General features: G+C 34.6%; 1 protein-coding gene across 3 annotated transcripts in view; it reads left to right on the top strand.

The window, feature by feature from the left end:
* The window catches only part of BTBD8 (BTB domain containing 8), a 122,592-nt gene that overhangs the window by 76,427 nt on the left and 24,666 nt on the right, over nucleotides 1-21,499 (top strand). For all 3 annotated transcript variants that reach the window (XR_007154974.1, XM_047872146.1, XM_047872147.1), the window contains exons 8-15: nucleotides 541-629; nucleotides 1,071-1,173; nucleotides 11,512-11,694; nucleotides 12,395-12,532; nucleotides 13,419-13,548; nucleotides 15,966-16,027; nucleotides 20,086-20,797; nucleotides 21,054-21,138. Coding sequence is in view for 2 of the 3 variants with exons in the window: in XM_047872146.1 (XP_047728102.1) it covers nucleotides 541-629; nucleotides 1,071-1,173; nucleotides 11,512-11,694; nucleotides 12,395-12,532; nucleotides 13,419-13,548; nucleotides 15,966-16,027; nucleotides 20,086-20,797; nucleotides 21,054-21,138 (1,502 nt within the window). In the remaining variant the exon portion in view is untranslated. The remainder of the gene's footprint in view (nucleotides 1-540; nucleotides 630-1,070; nucleotides 1,174-11,511; nucleotides 11,695-12,394; nucleotides 12,533-13,418; nucleotides 13,549-15,965; nucleotides 16,028-20,085; nucleotides 20,798-21,053; nucleotides 21,139-21,499) is intronic.

The following is a 21,499-nucleotide window of genomic DNA, read 5'->3' as shown; positions in this document are numbered from 1 at the left end:
AATAATCCAAACTTGAAAATAAGTGATATGGGCAATATGTAGCAAAGAGGCTTAACACCAGGAGCAATGAGTTGTTGTCACTACTTATATCTACATTTTTTGTTTTAATTACTTCCATATATGAACTTTTAAAAATACATTATATAATTATGATCTAATTTCTGTCATTTTGTCTGAGGTCAGAGTAGGACTTCCCATTGCACATGCACTTAGAGTTATATTTATACTTCAGGAAGCAGATTAGATCATATGGTTGCATTGCAGTGTGATGTGCTAGAAATTACACCATTTTAATGTAAAAAATAAGCTAAATGAAATTAAAATAAAACCTGTGTTCATTCTGATAGCTGAGAGAGTTCAAATGCTATTCTATAAAACTAAAGGTTGTTAGTGATACTCTGTTTTACAAGAATAGACTTTTGAATTATGCACATTTATTCTGCAGTTTAGGTATACAAATCAGATCATGTTTATGAACCAAATACTTTTAGCCTCTGAAAGTTGAAAAAGAATACATGTGGTGTTTTCTATTAATTTTAGCCTATTCCCAGAACGTTGGCGTCTGTATTAGAATGCCTGATTATTGCTCATTCAGTTGGAGTGGACAGTCTTTTTGCTGACTGCATGAAGTAAGTGATTTGAAGTAGTGTCAATACTATTAACATAAAGATTTTGTTCTTCTATTCTTGTAATTTTCTGGGAAATTTTGGAATTGGCCTGTTTTCTTGGGTACATTGTAGGGAGCTTAATGCTTAACTAGTTGTAACAATTGAGAAGTATTATTGACTTAGATATTATTCAAGATGCTTGGGATCTATTTTATTTTAGCCTAACCATGGTTATTTATGTCAAAAGCTATGCATCAAACTTAAAGTAGAATTAAAATATTTGTTTACAGAAAAGGGAGGACAATTAAGTCCATCATAGAGTTCACAAAATTAACGGTAAGAGTTAGTCATCATATATTTATGTACAACTTATATCATTGAAAATAAAAGTGTTATTTGAATACTATAATCCAAAATATTTTCATTTCTCTAACTTGAGATTCTTTTATTTTTTTTTAACAGGTGGATTGTAAAGCATTTTGCAAGGTTTTGGTCTGAGAGAAGTTTTGCAAATGTACCTCCTGAGATTCAGAAAAGTTGTCTTAACATGTTGATTCAGTCTTTAGTAAGTATAAACTGAATACCCTTGTTTGTATTTGTCATCAAAAAGTTTATTCAGTTTTGTGTAGGTACTTTCAACGTTTTAAACATAAATGTAGAATTCTATGGTAAAAACAAGATGAGAGAACCGATTTCAGATAACCCAGAACCAGTTGAGAACCTGTCCTCAAGATTTTGTTCCCCTCTACCAAATTCATTAGTTAGGGTTCAGAGAAGCAGAACCACTATTTTGGTTCATGAACAAAGGGGGCCTGGTGCCACAGATGGAGGTTATGCATTGGTATCAACAACATGGATTTCTACTCACTAAGGTAGATTTGGTACAGTGCTGAAACTTCTCTGTGGCAACATTCCCCACGAGAACCAGTCATTTACTTGGGAGGCCAGTTAATTATATTGGACCACTTCATCATGGAAAAGGCAGTGCTGTGTTCTCACTGGAGTAGACATTTGCTCTAAATACAGATATGCCTTCCTTGCTTCCAGTATTTCTGCTAAAACCACTATCCGTGGTCTTACAGAATGCCTTTTCCATAATCGTGGTGTTTCACACAGCATCACTTATGACTAATGAACTCACTTCACAGCAAATCAAGTCTGGCTCATGATTTCACTGGTGTTACCATGTTTTCTGTCATCCTGAAACAACTGGCTTGATAAATACCAGCCATGACCAGGTTACCAGTTACAGAAATGAGGTTCTAGTAGTTATGATATAAACATTAATTCCCCCTTTTTATATGAATATTTGTTTACATAAACCACTGTTTATGTATACTCCTTCCACTGTCTCATATCTCTACCATCTAATATAAGACCTGTTAATAATGGTTAATTTTATATCTCCATATTTAAGTTACAGGATACCAAAGGGGAGTGGGAATCAGTCTGAAGAACAATAAATATTTCCCAAAGACAAAATAAAGACTTTATATCCTCTTACAGGGAAAGGCTAGCATGTTTGTTGTATACAGGATACTTACACCATGTCAGGCAAAAGCATAACTTTGTTATTGTCTCCATTTGAAATTAAGTATTGTTTAAAGAGATGTGTATGGGTGCCAAGCCCACAGGGGTGGACTGCAGTGATTTTGTAACATTGTCAGCTTGGCTCAGATAAACTGTTTCCCAGAATTTCCCTCTTTGAATGTTTCCACTTGGAGTGGCCACAAGGGACAATTTGGCATGAGATTTGGAGGGTAAAAGTGAAGCAGCAGCCTTTTTTTTTTTTTTTTTTTTTAACACCAGGACTATTGGGGCAGGCACTTTTATCTCATACATGTTGCTTGTTTACTGGCTCACCTTGTGGACGTGAAACAGCAGCCAGGCCATATCTGCTCCACCATGCCCTGTGTCCTTTTTTGGCTGCTCTTACCTCTGTGCCAGAGATATGTTTACCTCCATGATGAAGAGTACCAGCATCGCCTGAAGGACACCTATTTCATCCAGGTTGTAGGCAGTGAAAACTGAAATGAGTCCATCCTTGTGGATTACAGCTTGTGTTCTTGGTGTTAGTATGTCCTTGCTGTCCTCTCTTCTCATATCAGCTGCCTTCCCTGTGGTCTTCAAACTATATCTTCATTTACAAATACCATTTAACCAGCTCCCACGATTACATAAGGTCAAATCTCTGTAACAAATTCCTTTATATATATACAATTAACTCCTAGCGGTTCTCTTTCTCTGAACCCTAAATGATACGTCAGACTGGGTTACATAGAAGATACATCTAAACCTAACTGGGAAAATAAGTGTAGGCCATCAGCTGGTGAAATACTGCCAGCAAAAAATAAATCTCAATCTATATTTATGCTAATGAAGGACTTTGTGGCTTAGTTTCTTAATATTTTGCATTCGTTTCTTTGGTCAGTGAATAGCTACTCCCTGTTCATGAAGGCAAACCATGTCCCAGCTATACTTCAGCTTCATAGAAGTAGAAACATCATTTACTACTGTTGCTGCTGTTGCTGCTGTTGTTGTTGTTGTTATTATTATTATTATTATTATTATTATTATTTAGTGGGCGTTTTTAGACCTTTATAGTTCAAAAAATACTTGGCATTTTTAAAATTTTATGTAAGACAGGTACTCTAACCTCTATTTCACATATGAGAAAAGAGAATCAGAAGTGCTTTATTCAAATTCAAAATGTCAGTAAATGACAAAGCCATATCTTTTGTTGTTGTTGTTTATTTATTTTGAGAGAGAGAGAGAGAGAGAGCGAGTACAAGCAGAGAAGGAGCAGAGAGAGAGGAAGACAGAGAATCTTAAGCAGGCTTCGTGCTGTCAGCGCAGAGATCACGAACTGTGAGTGAGATCATGACCTGAGCTGAAATCAAGAGTCAGACGCTTAACTGACTGAACCACCCAGGCACCCCCAAAGCCAGATCTTAAAACCAATTGCTGCCATTCTAAAGATAATATGATAGGTGCTCACTGTGGGCAAATTTTTCTTGAAAGAAATGTGGACCTTGACTTTATCATCTCACAAATTGGTGGAAGAATGGGCATTTAAATAACTAAGTATAATACAAGTTAAACTATGATGAGTACTAATATTAAGTTCCTTGTCAGTCTAATTTACCCTGGTAGCCTCAGCCTTAGAGCAGTGCCTGGCTCATATTAGCAACTCAGTATATATTTTCAAATAGGTAAATAAATGAAAGAATAAGTATAAGTTAAAATTCAGGTGTGTACATGGGATCACAGAGGTTAAAACAATTGATTCTGATTAGAAGGATGAGAGAAGTAATTTGAGATGAACCTGAAGCTAGAGGAAAAGTTCAGAATAAAACAAGTACATTAGGATATTCCTGGCAGACTGTTAAATTGTGACCAGAGACCTGGAGACAGACAGTTCCAATATTCTGCTATAACTGGAATGAGAAGAGATAAGTCTGGGGAGAGGCTAAGGCCAGATTGGGAGGGATCTTAACTGAATGTCTTGTTAAGAAGTTTGATTTTGGGGGGCACTGGGTGGCTTAATTGGTTAGTTAAGCATCCAACTTCGGCTCAGGTCATGATCTCACAGTTCCTCAGTTCAAGCCCTGCATGGGGCTCTCTTCTGTCAGGGCAGAGCCCATTTCAGATCCTCTGTCCCCCTCTCCTTCTACCCCTCCCCCGCTCACGTGAACACTCTCTCTCAGAAATAAACATTAAAAAAAGGTTTGATTTTTTAGTAAGTGGTAAGTATGTGAGTTTAATTGAAGAATAAGCCCTTCATATGATGCCTCTCCCTCTGTTAACAATATTTTGATTTTATAACTCTAATCAGGTCTTTGTAAGCTTTGTGAATATTTGTTTTTTACTTTTAAGACAGATGAAAAGATGACATCAGAGCAGCTGAACATGCAGTTTAATTGAAATTTTGAAATTATGTCTTTCTTTTTTTAGGTTTTTGTTTTTATTTATTTTGAGAGAGAGAGTACAAGTGGGAAAAGGGAAGAGAGAGAGAGGGAGAGACAGAATCACAGGAAGGCTCTGCACCACCAGCACCGAGCCCAATGCAGAGCTCGAACCCACAAACTGTGAGATCATGACCTGAGCCAAAATTGGAGCCACCCAGGTGCCCCTGAAATTATATCTTTCTTTGTGAATAGTCAGGCTTTCAGAAACAGTAACTTAATATATTTTTCATATTTTATTATATAAATAAAGTATATTTCACTTTTGATTTAAAAAATCAGATATTTTTTAATGGTGCTGGGAAAACTGGACAACTACATGCAAAAGAATGAAACTGGACCACTTGCTAACACTATACACAAAAATAAACTCAAAATGGATTAAAGACCTAAATGTGGAACCTTAAAAATGTTAACCATTTTAAACCATAAAAATTACCATTTCCTAAATGGTAACCATAAAAAACCATTATTTCATAGGCAAATAATATCCCTGACATGGCCATAGCAACATTTTTCTAGATATGTCTCCTCAGGCAAGGAAAACAAAAGCAAAAATAAATTGGGATTAAATCAAAATAAAAGGGGTTTGCACAGTGAGGGAAAGCATCAAGAAAACAAAAAGGCAACCTACTGAATGGAAGAAGGTATTTGCAAATGATACATCCAGTAAGGGGTTAATATCCAAAACACATGACGAATTTATACAGTTTAATACTAAAAAAAAAAAAAAATCCAATTAAAAATGGGGAGAAGACCTGAATAGACATTTTTTCCAAAGCATATACACAGATGGCCAACAATACATGAAAAGATACTCAATATCACTAATTACGAGGGAAGCGCAAATCAAAACCACAATGAGAGACCATCTCAGACCAGTCAGAATAGTTATCAAAAAGACAAGAAATAACAAGTGTTGGAGAGGATATTCAGAAAAAGGAACCCTCATGCACTGTTGGTGGGAATGCAAACTGGTACAGCCACTGTGGAAAACAGTATGGAGGTTCCCCAAAAGATTAAAAATAGAATTACCATATGGTCCAGTAATCCCACCACTGGGTATTTACCTAAAGAAAATGAGAACACTAATTCAAAAAGATACATGCACCTCTGTGTTTATTGCTACATTATTATTTATTAGAGCCAAGATATGGAAGCAACCTAAGTGTCTACTGATAGACAAATGGATGAGGAAGATGTACACACACAGAGAGGAGTATTATACAGCCATAAAAAGGATGAAGTATTACCATTTGTGACAATATGAATGGACCTGGAGGATATTATGCTAAGTGAAATAAGTCATACTGCAAAAAACAAATACCATATGAATTCACTTATATGTGAAATCTGAACAAACAAATGCATAAACAAAAAGCAGAATCAAACCTATAAATACAGAGAACAAACTGGGGGGTTGCTAGAAGAAAGGGGTGGGAGGATGGGAACAATGGGTGAAAGAAAGTGGTGGGTACAAACTTCCAGTTATGGAAAGAATAAGTCACAAGAATAAAAGGCCCAGCATAGGGAGTGTAGTCAATGGTATCGTAATAGCACTGTATGTTGACAGATGGTAGTTACACTTGCAGTGAGCACAACATATGTTGTACACCTGAAACTAGTGTAACATTATGTGTCAACTAAAAAATTTTTTAAGAAAATTTTTTAATTGTTTCAAATTAAAATTTGAAATATGTTATCCAAAAAGTGAAAGAGCAGCAGTCTTCTTAGTTTTCTTTAGTTCTAATTCAGCTCAACTGCATGTGCCATGGTGGGCACTTAACTGCATCAGTGACATGCCCAACACTGTCATATACGAAGGGAGACAAGAAAGTGCTACATTGAACTATATTTGGAGGATTTTCTTGGTCTTTCATTAATGTGAGGGGATTTGAGTTTTTTTTCCCTTTCTGGGTCTATGCAGCAGTTCAGTAAAATGTGGCTGCTCCCTCCTACCACGTACAACCATTGCTTTTGGTTAGAAGAGAAAGCAGGGTGAAGGCATGAGTACAAGAGAGAAAGGTGTTAGAAAAGTTATAATTTTATAATGTAATTACTTGAACTGTTTCAAAACATTAAATTTTTCTGTGCCAAAATGTTTAAGCCCTTATAAAAGCAAATTATGAAGAGTTTTTAAATGGAGGGAAGTTAAAACAAAAGTAGGGATGGTCAGTAGGGTAAAACAAAGTTGTATATATTATGCTATTTAGTCCTAAGGTCAAAGGATAGCTTAAGACCTATTTGATCAACACAATATCATAAGGATTAAGAAATAATATGACTCACAGTATTTATTCAATATATGGTATTATCCAGGAAGCTGGCTGGAAGAATTTTCAGTTGGATCTATACTTCATATCCTGGTATGCAAGGGATACATTCCAAATAGATCAAAGGTTTGAATGTGGGGGGAAAAAGCCGTTAAAATATTACAGTACACCCTGGGAGAATTATAACCTTGACAGGAGAGTGGAGATATAAAATTCAGAAGGCTTAAAAAATTGATTACATAAAAACACAAAATTTTATGTAGTAAAAACAACCAAGCAAAGTCAAAAGACAAATGACAGTTTATATCATACTTTTGGCTCTAGTTTTCCTAATATAGAGGATTCTCACAAGTTGATTTAAAAATATAGGACAAAATTAGATGGTTCACAAAGACAATACAGATACTTCTTAATTTGATGAATAAATCCTCAACTTCATTTAAGAGAAATGGACATGAAAATGACAGTATCAAACCATTTTCTATCTTTTAGAATGAAAAGAAAACGGGAATGTGTACTAGGTTAGTAAGGATGTAGGGAAGAAGTACTTTTATTCATTCTTGGGAAGGGTATAAATTAGCACATCTTTTGCTGTGTTTTTCAAACTTTTTTAACTGTGACCGAGAGTGAGAATTTTCTTTTACATTGTAACCCAGTACACTCACACATAGAAAACTAAAACAAGTTTCACAAAAGAATGCTTACCAGTATTACATGATGTACTAATATTTCCTGTTTTTCTCTTTTCTCTATTTTTTTGTTTTGTTTTCTAATGCTGATGGTAAGCCACTAAAAATATTTCTGTTGGTTGCTAGGAGAGAAATCCACAGTTTGGAAAACAGTCCTTCATTGAATATATACTGGTGATGTTTAGGATACTTCTGGTGCCCCACCTCATATCCTCTTGGCCAATGTGTGAACGCCAACCACTGCTGCAGCATACAGCTTCATAGGCATGCAGTCTGACAGCATTTTCCGTCAGCCACATCACACTTATTTCTCATTTCTTGTCTTAAGGCTTCACTTTCACTCCACACAGGGTACCTATGACTCAGCAATTCTGATACCTGTGCAAACCTGGAAGTAGAAGGAAGTTAACACCTCAGGGGACAAGCCTTGACTAAGGGGAGATTAGAGCCAGTGCTTATGTTTCCCTGTTTTGTCCCTTGGGCAGAATAATTCAAGGTGCATTCTTTGTGGCTCTTCAGAGGGTCCCCAGCAAGACTGAGCCCCACTTGCCTGTAATAGTGAATACTATATCAGTGCTTCTCAAACTTTAATATATATAAAAAACATTTCAGGATCTTGGTTAAATGCAGATTCTAATTCAGTAAGTCAGAGGTGGAGCTTGAGAGTCTATGTTTCTAACAAGCTCCAATGGATGCTGATGCTGTGGGTCACACTGAGTAGCAAGAAGCTAGAAAACATATCCTTCCATTGGCTTTTCTGCCTTCCCTGTTTCACTCTCATTATGCCTCAGATTCTCTTGGGATCACATCCCAAAATAAACTGTCTGCATACAAGCCTATTTCTCAGGCTCAGGATTTAGGCAGAATCCAGGTTAAGACAAGTAGTATTGACCCAGCAATTCTGTTTCTGGGAGTTTATCCTATAGATATGTTCACACACACACCATGAAATATTATTTACAAGATCTTTCATTACATCATTGTAACAGCAAAAATTTGGAAACAATGTAAACATAAGTAGAGGATTAAATGACTTACCCATATTGTGGGCTATTATATAGCTATTAAGACAATAACAAGGCTCTTTATATTCTGATAAAAATATTTAAGATGTATGCTAAGTGTAAAGAACAAGATACTGAGAATTATTCACATTAATGCTTCCATTTGAGTAAAATAAAGGTTATTGCATATATTTTTTGTTTGTGTATGTATAAAATAACTCTAGAAAGATATACAAAATTATATTTTTTTTAAGTGTATTTACTTAGTGCAGGAGGGGCAGAGAGAGGGAGGGAGGGAGAGAGAATCCCAAGCTGGCTCTGCACTGTCAGTGCAAAGCCTGATGTGGGGCTCAAACTCATGAAGCATGAGATCATGACCTGAGCTGAAACCAAGAGTCAGATGCTTAACCGACTTAGCCACCTAGGGGACCCCAGAAAATAAATAATATTGGTTTGGAAGAGAGAAAATGAGTGGCTTGGGGACAGGAAAGGGAAGGAGACTTTTCTTAGTACTGCCATTTATATGTTGTTGAAATTTGAAGAATATGTTAACTATTGGATTACAATTTTATGTGTTTTGTCTAGAAATGCATTATTATGTTTTCTTCCTTCTTTGAGCTTCAACCTTCTTTGAACTCTAACATTTAATGTTATATATTCAGATCAGTATGGAATAAGATTACATACCACCTATGTTATCATTTAGTCCATATTTTAGTAGGTTCCAATCTAAATTATAACTATACTTTATATCTATATTTTTAAGAAAATTATTGTCATATCACATAACATGTGTAATAAGCACTTTGTAGATATCTACCAAGTTTATTTGAATATCCTACATTTGTCTTCACCACCAGAACAAGCATTAGAGTAGAACAAATCGGGCTTAGTGCCTAAAAGTACAGTTACTCAGGATGTCGTCAGAGGGGAAAAGGGTGATGGTACCCCCCCAAAAGAATTATAGCATTACATTATTTTTTTTACTCTAATAAAGCAAGGGAAACATATAATACATTTTTTAAAAATTCTTGGTTAAGCGGCGGGGGGGGGGGGGGGGGGGCGCGGCATGCATGGGTGGCTCAGTCAGTTAAGCACCTGACTCTTGATTTCAGTTCCTGAGACTGAGCCCCCTCATTGGGGCTGTTGGGATTCTGTCTCTCCTTTTTTCTCTCTTCCGCTCCCCACTCACACTTGTGCAAACATGCTCTCTCCACCTCTCAAAATAAACATTAAAAATATAAAATGTTAAAAATTTTGTTCAAGGATTAAACAATTTAGGAATTCACATATGGATTCTCACTCTCTGATGATGCTAAGAGATGAACAAATATTTCAGGGTCTACTATGACCCAATTCTGTACTAGGCCCTGGGATGCAATGGTGTGCCAAAATAGACATGGTTTCACGCTCAGTAAACATGCAGCCCAGTGAGAAAGATGGATATTAATCCAGTAGTTATGTTCATGATAGAATAATTAGAAATGAATTAAGTACTCTAAAAAAAGGGACAGGTTCTCTGGTGGCATGTATAAAAGAAATCTAATATAGGGATAGAGATCAGGGTCAGATAGAGTTTGAGTTGAGATCTGAAACATAGAGAGGGTGTGCAAAGTTTACATCATGCAGCCTATGTTAAGGATGTCAGTCTATCACTTCCAGATTTATCAGTTGTCTATTGCTCTATAACAAACTACCCTAAAACGAAGGGGCTTAAAACTACAATTTATTATTTCTCATAATTTTGTGGGTTGACTGGGTAATTCTTCTGATTGTTTCCTAAGTTCCATCCTGCAGCTGCTTTCACCTGGTGGCTCAGTTGGAGCTTGGGTTCCCACTCCATGTGGTCTTCCTTACCCAGCTTCTTCATGGCCTTGTGATCCCAGAATTGCAAGTTGCAGGGCTTTTTGAGACCTTGGCTCTGGAACTTGCACAGTACCGATATTTGTGCAAGCAAGTGAAAAGTGCCTAGGTTCAAGGGGTGAGTAAATAAATTCTACCTCTTGATGGATGGAGCTAGAAAGAACTGGTGGCCGTGTTTTTCAGTCTACTACAATCCATCAGGTAACTCTTTACACATCAAACAGTTATTTACTAAGCATTGTTTTAAGAACTAGAAGCCAAATATGATAATTTATATGTTGCCATTTTTTATTTTTCATTGGAGCACATCGTATTTGTGAATTATCATTCCACTTTCCATAGAGATCAGTATTGTGAATATTTTTTTCCTGTGGAATAAAAATGAATCATCATTAAGTGAATAAAATATAAAGAGTTTTACCTAATTAGAGTGGAGGAAGAAAATCACTGGAGAATATAAGCAATTTTTAGACTTTCTAGATTTGTAATAAAGAGCATGTGTTTTATAGTCAGGAAAGAATTAAGGTTATGTCAGTGTAGCTATACAGTTATGAATGATATCTATAAGCACAAAAGCTAATTCAGTAGGGAAAATCTCAGAGAGGTCAAGTTTTTCTTTGTAGTTCTATTATAGCTCTTCTCTCAGGTTTCTTTTAGCTATCTTTTAGAGATGATTTGTTCCCAGTTCAAAATTTGCCTTTTTGGATACTTCAGAATGAGGAAATAAACAAATATTATATGTCATGACAAAGATATTAGCAACCTGGAATTTTGTTTTTTTGCAGGAAACATCGTAAGAAAACAAAAGTATTTGATATGTTTAAAAAGTTATTTTAGGGGCGCCTGGGTGGCGCAATCGGTTAAGCGTCCGACTTCAGCCAGGTCACGATCTCGCGGTCCGCGAGTTCGAGCCCCGCGTCAGGCTCTGGGCTGATGGCTCAGAGCCTGGAGCCTATTTCCGATTCTGTGTCTCCCTCTCTCTCTGCCCCTTGCCCGTTCATGCTCTGTCTCTCTCTGTCCCAAAAATAAATAAACGTTGAAAAAAAAAAAAATTTAAAAAGTTATTTTATAAATAGTAACTTTTTTCCCAATATTTTTTAAATTATAAGAATGATAAGAATGCTGCTTTTCTTCTGATGGAAAGTGACAGGCTAATCATCAGTTTACCCAGAGTGAAGTGGACAGAAGTAGCCCTGACTATGGCATCTCGGCTGCAAGAAGAATGTATTGCATTTATTATAGAAAACTTCTCCAAGATCATTCACAGTGAAAATTTTTCTCTTCTCTTACAGGTACTATGTCTAAAAGTATTTCCTATATTTAGCCCATCTTTGTGTTCTGATTATAGTTATGTAAGAGTTTTTAAATGCAGGTTGCCTTTGATTAAATTAGTGTGACTTAAATTCCATAACAGATGGCATGCTTGCATAGGATTTACAGCAGTGGTGGACAGGATTTTTGGCTTACACGATAGTGAAGGCAGTAAGGGGACAGGTTTGAATGCACTGGTAAGACGTAATGTAACTCTGGCCAGCAACAGCCCTCAATCAGCATAAGCCATATTTTAGAAACCAGTCATTAATGTATTGTTTTGTCAGTAATACCATTACAGTCCATGCAAAATTCTGTCTTATTGGGGACCCACTTGCTCTAAATTTAGTTATTGAATAAAGAACTTTGATTATTTATTTCTAATTCTGTTTTTAGGACTATTTTGGTTCCTAGGAACTGTGTGTGTGTGTGTGTGTGTGTGTGTGTGTGTGTGTGTGTCTTTTTTTTAAAGGAAAGATTTTTATAATGCTTATTATTATAATTACATAATTGTAATATATATTATAAAATATAGTTATTAGATTATTATCAGAGGAAATAAGATTTCTGGCTGACTTCCAATGGTCAGTTATGATGAATGTTTTGTTGTTAAGCCAGACTTTCACATTTCTTACACATTTTACATGTATTCCTATTAAATATAATTTCTGTGTTTTGTAGTCACAAGCAATGAGCAGCACAGCTGATCTGTTGGACAAAATTTTAAAAGCAATTGAAGAAAACATTACCACTGAGAATAGCTGCTCTCTTCTTATGGCTCTGGACACGTTACTGAACTCTGACAGTACAAAGGAAATGGTATTGAAAGTGATGGAATTCATTTAAATGATATATTTGAATTGCTTTAAGTTTTTAAAATATATGCACATGTTAAATGTTGTAGCATTCATTAAAACTTGGTGATGGGTGGTTGGTTATAGTCCCTAATTTTGTGTCTGTTGGAATTTTTCCTAAATAAAAATTTAATTTCATTTACCTCCACGAAGATTTACTATAAAAGTTCAGAATTTGGCAGTTTGACTTGCTAATTCTAAACATAGTTTGGTGCTTAACAATATTAATTGGTACGGCGTAACTCTGGTATTTCTCCCATGTTACTATATTAAATTTCTTAAATGTAAAACTTACTGAAAATTTTAAGTAATTTTTTAGAATTTTTAATAATCAGTGTCTTTTATTTTCAGAATATGTCAATTCCTTTTTGCCTTCAGGAAAAAAAAAACATTTAAAATTGGATTGACTAGGAAAAAGCAAAATGAAAATATTTATTTTTAAATGCAATTAATCAATGATAATAGTAAGCTTATTGCAAATTATTAACCTTTTGTTTTTGTTCAACAAGAATGATAAAAAAAATTTTATCATATTTATTACTATTGGATAGAGTATTTGACCTTGTAATGTCATAGTTGATTTGAAAAGGCTGTAGAAGGTATTCATGTAAAGGCCATTGGTGTTTTAAAATAATGTTTGTTTGAAAGGATAAGGTTTAGCTTCATGTTCAGTATAAAATTCTGTTTTTGAAGAGTAAGCCTTCATAAATAACATGAACCCGACGATTTTAAAAATCTAAGTGATGACATCATTGATCTAGCTTAGGAGTAAGTAGATTCGGAAAGGAATAATGACTGGTTGCTATGACAATGTGGCTCTCACCAGCTGCTGATTTGTTGCTTGAACACAGGGTTTTACGTGCAAGATCCAGGCTCTGCGTGATAAGCTGTGGATCTTCCTGGTTCAGTCTTTCTATGCTGTTCGTCATACAGAAAGCTGGAAGCTGATGAGCACAGATGATCAACAGAAAATCCAAGCAGGTATGGTAGCCTTGAGATTTCTTATTCTTATATTATGATCTTTGTAACAAGAGATATCTTGAGGGGATTCTAGTAAGTAGTAGGATTAACATTGTTTGCTTCTGTTCAGTAATAGCTTGCTAATTGAAACTAGTGATAGTATGTTTAGGCAGTTTTAACAAATCATGCTTTGCTGTTCTTAGAAGATGACTCATTTCCTTTATATGTGTATGTATATATATGTATGTATATATGTCAGTTTTTAATCCTATTCTGTATTCTGTATTAGCAGCAGTTTTCCAGCCAAATTTGCTCAAAAGCATTCTTATAAAGAGATTAGAAGTATAGGAAAATGTAATTCACATAGAACATATTACCAGACATACTTTCTCTTCCTTTTTAAATATATTTTGCCATAAAGCTTTTCCGTCTTTTGCATAAGGTATCATTTCTTGTGGTTTTGTATAAATTAGATGGCTTTATTTCACAATTGATTGGTTCAGTGATATGGTGTGTGCTATTGCGGAGTGTCCCTCAGGAGCCGCACAGTAGTCTCTGACATTTAATAGGTACCATTTGAAACGTTAGCATTAAACAAAAGATGTATATTGCTCAGAATATGTTTGTTTCAAAAATACTAAGAAACAATTTTGAGGGTGTGGAACTAAAAATGGCTTCATGACTATTTTTGGGTTAAAGCAGGTGCCTTAGAAAAAATATTTGCAGATTCAGCAAGTATACTTTTAAAAACATTTTAAGAAACTGTATTTTAGGAAGTGAACATTTTTGTACTATAAAACATGAAAGCCATATGTGATATATTCTTGATAGTGCATAGATATGTTAAATTCTTTAATGGAATAGTCAGAATATGATTTGCTCTGTCTTGCATTATGAGCATAACATGATAGTGTAGCTAGATGTGATCTCAAGAGCACTTTTCAAAGAAATTCCAACAAAATCATGAAACAACGAAAATCTCAAGGTCTTCAGGAATTTGAAATTTTTTCCTTGTGACTATTTGTGTAGTGATTTTTAGATAACAGTTTATTTTTACTGCAAAATGTATTCAATGTGAAGAAATAAGATCAGCATTCCATGAGTAGGTGTCATTCAACTCTTTTCTGATTGGTAGTAAACTTTGTTTTTCTTCATTTTAAAGAATTTCATAGTTAAGTTGGGCCTTAAATAATGTTCTTTTTCTTAATTCTACAAAGTGATAATGATAAATACATGCAAATACATACATAAACATACACATATGTAAAACAAAATGTTATTGGTAATTGTATAAATTGTCAAAAAGAACTTTTCAATCTATTCTATCAATGTAATAATATACTTTTTTTTAATCTTCAGCATGTTGAATGGATAGTTACTGCATTGGGAAAGCCCATATAAAGGGGTGGTTCTAGGTTGTCTTTTGTTATAACATTTCTTATATTTTAATTGAGTTACTGACCTTTGGGAGAAATCTTATATTAATTTCTTTTTGTATAGGACTGTGCAGAGTCATCTGCTTACTACAGATCAGTTCTTATAATACCATTTATAGGATCCTGCTTTGTCTTATACCACAGATCCTATGGAACACAAATAGAAGATGCATGGTAGTGTTGCAAATAATTTAATATATTTCTCATCAGCTATTTTAATATCACATAAATTTTGGAGATTATATATATTTTTTCAAACTACATTTTCAAACCCTATAACCTTCAAAAGAAAGAAATACAACAGCTGAACTATATTTATAGCTCTCGTCCCATTATTTCTGTATATTTTCCTGACATCATTCAAATTCTTATTTGCAGAACATAAACATGAGTTCCCCAATAACTCCCATATAATAGTCTACAAAATAAATTTTTATGTAATTCTAAAAAGAATGATATGGGTTTGAGGATTCTTTCTTGTTTTATTTTCAACAGAACCTTATTTTTTCCCCTTCTCTTTTTTTCTTCCTTATTATATACCTGCAAAACCAGGAAAAATTTGTACTTAATTTCAACAGTATTTTTACATTTTTTAGGATGGACATTTTCTCATATTTAATGGTTTTTAAAATACCACATTTGCCACAACCTGTAATTTTTTGTAAATTTGTAAAACTAAATGAAACCAATTATCTCTAAAATTTCACAGCTTGAGAAAATTCCTTTTTTTATAAATGTATGAAATCCTGTCATGAGATTTTACATTTCTTTTTTTTACATTTCTTATTAATTTTAATAACATAAACTCAATGCAGACCAGAAAATAAGATTGAAAATAGGGTTCTTTAAAAAAAAAGTTCTAAAATATAATATGGAATTATTTATGTGTACTAGTTTGTTTTTAAGCCTGTTTTAAGTTACTTTCATTAAAACATAACCTTTTTCTATTTTTATGGTAATAATAGTGTTTCCTATAAAAATAAATTGTTGTTTTTCCTACAGCTGCATTTGACAAAGGTGATGATCGAAGACTTGGCAAAAAGCCTGTTTTCAGTAGCTCTCAGGTAAACTTTAAAAATTTTATAGGTCCAAATGAAAAAAGATACTAAATAATTTAAATTGTATTAATTTATATTTCATTGATTTTTAAAATGTATTTTTCATAATTATAGTTGTTTCTTGATGAAAATAATTTTGACTTTTTAATCAAGTGAATATTCTATATATTTTTAAATTATGTGAATTTTTGATGTCCAGCTGGCATAGAAAGTGAAATTTTTTGTTCAATATATGAAATTTATTGTCAAATTGGTTTACATACAGCACCCAGTGCTCATCCCAAAAGGTGCCCTCCTCAATACCCGTCACCCACCCTCCCCTCCCTCCCACCCCCCATCAACCCTCAGTTTGTTCTCAGTTTTTAAGAGTCTCTTATGCTTTGGCTCTCTCCCACTCTAACCTCTTTTTTTTTTTTTTTTTCCTTCCCCTCCCCCATGGGTTTCTGTTAAGTTTCTCAGGATCCACATAAGAGTGAAAACATATGGTATCTGTCTTAGAAAGTGAAATATTGTCTGTCTTTTTTATTTCCTTGAAAACCTTTTTTGGCAACTAACATATTGGAGCTATTCCAATAGATCAGAAATTGTCTAAAATTCTAGACCTAATTCAATGTCTAATTTTCTAATTAACCTACTTCTTACAAAAGATTTTAGTTGTCCCACTTTTCTCTATACTAAGATTTTAATTCACATAATACATTTTTGGTGTGAAAAAAGGCACTTAGTATCAGGAGTATAGTTGTGTTTTACTTTAAAAGTTACTTGCTATATTTTTATGAGGTATCTAAAGTAGTCAAACTCCTAGAAATAGGGAGTAGAAAAGTGGTTGCCAGGGGCTTGGGGGTATAAGGAAAAGGGCAGTTTTTCAGTGGGTATAGAATTTTAGTTCTACAAGATGAGAAAGTTCTAGAGATTTGTTGTTAATATTACTGTACTTTCCACTTAAAAATGGTTAAGATGCATTTGTTATACACCAATGTTGAAACATTTTTCTTTCCCTAAGCACCAAACACTGCTAGACTCCCCCTTGACCATTCTTAAGTATATTATAGAGTTCCATAGAACATACTTTAGGAAGTGGTACCTTAGGACATTTTTCTCTATGTACTAGTTCCCTGCTATCCCCAGTGGGTGGGTGGGTGGTTTCGTTGGTTTTTTAGGCCCCCAAAGAATTAGCCTACCTGCTTTGCTTTCTCCTGTTCTACTGACTATTACCAACTAGGCTATCGCTCTTTCCTTGTCTTATAGTAAAATAGAACAAAGTCTCATTATTCTTCCTTACCATCATGACTTTTAGGTTGTCCAAGGATTTATATTGTTAACCACAGTGGGAAGGAAACAGGGTAATATGTTTCCTTAAAAAGGGCAGTGGTATACTGAAATGGGTGCTGGGCATAGAATAAGAGTTAAAATCTTGACTTCACATTTATTATCTCTGCCATATCTGAGTCTTAGTTTGCTTGTCTGTAAAATGGAATAATAAAACCTAGCAGAGTTATTGTGAAAAATAAGTGAAATAATTTATGTGCAATTATTTGGTATGTAGTATGTGCTCAATAAGTGTGGAATGAATAAATGTGTTTTCCAAAAAGAGGTGAATTCTTCTGGGATAGGAGAAAAGTTAATGAGATAAGACAAAGAGAAAGGTTTAACAAGAGTGCTGGTACCAGAATACTTAAGGTAATGATGTCTGGAATTTACTTCAAAATAGAAAGGTAGTAGTTATATATGAAACAAAATTGGCCAAGAGCTGATTATTGTTAAAGTTGGGTAATAGGTACGTGGGGATTCATAATACTATTCTATTTTCTTTTGATTGTGTGTAACCTTTACTATAATAAAAATTTAAACAAAAAGAATAGTTCTGGAACCAAAAGGGAGGGCTGCCTTCTTTTTCTCACTTTTGTCAATAGCATGTGGTGACCTTTCCAGTTGGCCATTTGTATACAATAAATCTATGTAAATTTTGCAGATGTAAGTTAGAGAATGCCTAGGTGTGTGTATACTCTGATTCCTCATCATGCTATACTATGTTAATATGAAGTTTCTAAAAGAGTGTGGTTACCCCATGTACTACATAGATCTCACCCATAACATGGTGCTTTAAAATAGATAGATTTAACAATATAGTAAATTAAGTAGGGTCAGTTTCAAGGGTGAGAAGAAGTCTAAAATCAGAAGTCTACCTAGTTTTAGGTATTAAAAATAGAGGTGGCTCTTTTCTGCCCATAGGTCCTGTCCCCATGCTTTAACAAAAACACCTTTTTGCACCAAAAAAAAAAAAAAAAAAAAAAACAAAAAACAAAAAACAAAAAAAAACAAATAAAAATAGAGAAAGGTTATTTTTTGAGCTAAGATTTGATCAAGAAAACAAAAACTAAGGACCAGATATTTGAACTTTATAAATATTACACAGAATCTTAGAATACTACACTGAATAGGACCAGTCTCCAACCCTCTCTAGAATTAAATATTAATAATATGAGGCTCAATGATGTTAATGAATTCTTAAATATCCTAAGTCAGTTACAGGTAAAGCTATGACAAGAATCCAATGATTTTTTTATTAGTACTACACCTAGCTTTTCCCTAAACTTAGGTGATTTAGTGTGTGTGTGTGTGTGTGTGTGTGTGTGTGTGTGTGTGTATTTACATACATACATACATACATGTATGTATATGTTATGTTTATCTTGGACACATTTGGAATAGTTAGTCCTTGAACTGTGTATCAATATATGCTCAGATTTAACAACATGCTTCACATTTTTAAAAAATGTTTATTTGTTTTGAGAGAGAGAGAGAGAGTGCGCATGCAGGCGGGGGCGAGGGAGAGGGAGAGACAGAGAATCAGAAGCAGACTCTGCACTGTCAGCGCAGAGCCCACTGCACAGGGCTTAAGCCCACGAACCATGAAATCATGACCTGAACTGAAAGCAGGAGATGGATGCTTAACCAACCGAGCCACCCAAGCACCCCTAACAACATGCATCACTTTTTTCTGAGTATTCAGTATGTTATGGACATAGTGCTAAGGGATACAAAGATGAAGACAACACAGGCTCTTCCTCAGACCTGTGCAATTTCATACAGCTTTTCAAGGCAGGGGAGGGCATATTTAATAAAGAGTAGCAACTATAATCTTAAATTTTTATTTCCAGTTCCTACCAATTTTTTAAATGTTGTTATTCCTTCCATAGCAAGGTTGATTCTAACCAAAATGATGTAGGTGCCTTGTCTTCAGTGTTTTCATTGTCTTGCTATTTTCCTCTTTTTACCTACTTCACCTGTCTTTAGGACCCCTTTCCCTCCACTTTGTCCATATAGCCAGAGCTGTATTACTATCTTGTTTCTTCCAAAAGCCAAACTTTTCATATGTACTGTATTGTTTCCCAGGGGCTTCCAAACCCCAACCCCCCAAAGATTAAGTCTTTAGTGATAAAATTTCTGGCATTTGGGATAGGATTGAAGAGAGTTTTTTGTGAAAACCTTTATCATGGCCCTCAAATTATACCATATAGATGACTGCCAGCTTAAAGCAGTTAATCATGAACTCAAGTCCTACTTCCGTCCTTATCAGCATTTGACCTTGGTAAATCACATACCTGCCTTAATCCCCAATTTCCTGTCTAAGAAACGGAGTTAACAACAGGAGCTCTCTCACAGGAGTGTTGTAAGTATTAAGTGAGATGACCTATGAAAAGGATTTTAGCATACAGCCTGGAAGTGGACCCTCAAAAAATGTTGGACATTGTTATCATTGACCAAAGGCATCGTGACACCTTTCGGTATTAATCTCTACTATAGTATAACTTCACAAAGTTAAATAGTATGCCTTTTTAAAATAACATTGCCTTTTAATTTTTTTATGCTGTGTTTCAGATTTGATTAAGGTAATGTGACCAAAGACACATTCAAATGATCAAAGATAATTCAAATTTTGAACTGTCTTATATCATAATGTGATTTTTACTTTTTTCTCTTTGAAAAACTGGCTTATTGAAACAAAGTATTATAAGTCAAAGACATCAGTCAAGTTATAAAGTATTTTTTCTTCTTTGTAGCAAAGGAGACAAGCTTCTGACTCTGATGTTATAAATAACAAATCGTGGAGAGGAAATACCAAGAAGGAGTGTTGGAGTTATCCCTCTACTAAGCAAAAGATGAAATCTGATGGATTAGGAGCATCTGGACATTCATCAAGTTCTAACAGAAATACTATAAATAAAACTTTGAAGCATGATGATTTAAAGGAAAAGGGTGGTACAAAAACAGCATCCAAGGTTACAAAAGAACTTAAAACTGGGGGAAAAAATGTTTCTGGAAAACCCAAAGCTATAATAAAGTCCCAAACACAAAACGGTGATAATGCAAAGTCAGCAAATATGTCGCCTAGACAAGCTGTGGAAAGATCAGCAGCAGTGGCAGCAAATGGACAGAAAAATTCATTAAATGGGAAAGGAGTAAGAAATCAGGAAGGGCATATTACTGGCGCCAGACCCAAGGTACTCACTGGAAACTTAAATGCGCAAGCCAAAGCAAAGCCTCTGAAGAAAGTGACAGGAAAGGATTCTCCATGCCTCAGCATCACAGGGCCCTCCAGCAGATCTACAAATTCAAGTATGGAATTATTGATTTCCACTGAATGTCTGGATGAACCAAAAGAAAATGGATCAGTAGGAGAAGAGAAGCCTTCTAGTGAGAAACTGTCCTGTTGTGAATCTCCAGGACAGACCATGAAAAACAGTGTGGAAAGTATCAAAACTTCTACTGTAGGTGGGTTTTAGTACCCTCACTTTTAATAGCTCCTGACAGTTAAAGTTCCTACAAAAAATGATTCTGTGTTTGGATGTTTATTTAGTTTGAAATGCCAAAAAGCATTTATTTATGTGTGTTCATGCAAACTGAGAGAAACCATACTTCATCCCACATTAACATTTAATTTTGGATATAGTGTCTGACCACTGAATTTATGCATGACTTTTACATATTCAGTTCTCTGTTTCATGACTCACTGTTTCTTAATTTACAGCAGTAAAATCTCGACCTGTTTCAAAAGTTACCAATGGAACTTCAAATAAAAAAAGCATTCACGAAGAAACTAGTATAAATAACAGGTAGGTCTCCCTTCATTATTTTACCTATACGTTAGCTTTTTCTAAGTTAATTGTATACTGACTTCTAGCTAAATATTTTAAAAATATCTTTTCGGGGCACTTGGGTGGCTCAGTCAGTTAAGCATCTGACTCTTGATTTCACTCAGGTCATGATCTCAAGGTCCATGAGTTCAAGCCCCTCATTGGGATCTGCACAGCCAGATTGTCTCTCTCCCTCTCTCTCTGCCCCTCCCCTGCTCACACACTGTCTCTAAAAATAAATAAATAAACATTAAAAATATTTTTGAAATATATCTTTTCTTTTTTGTTAGAAAATTTAATGTATTTATACAATGATATTTTAAAACTATTTCTTAAAAAG

This window comes from Prionailurus viverrinus, chromosome C1 (genome assembly GCF_022837055.1).
Source record: "Prionailurus viverrinus isolate Anna chromosome C1, UM_Priviv_1.0, whole genome shotgun sequence".
NCBI classification, from domain to species: Eukaryota; Metazoa; Chordata; class Mammalia; order Carnivora; family Felidae; genus Prionailurus; species Prionailurus viverrinus.
This window is presented reverse-complemented; position numbering and strand designations above follow the sequence as displayed.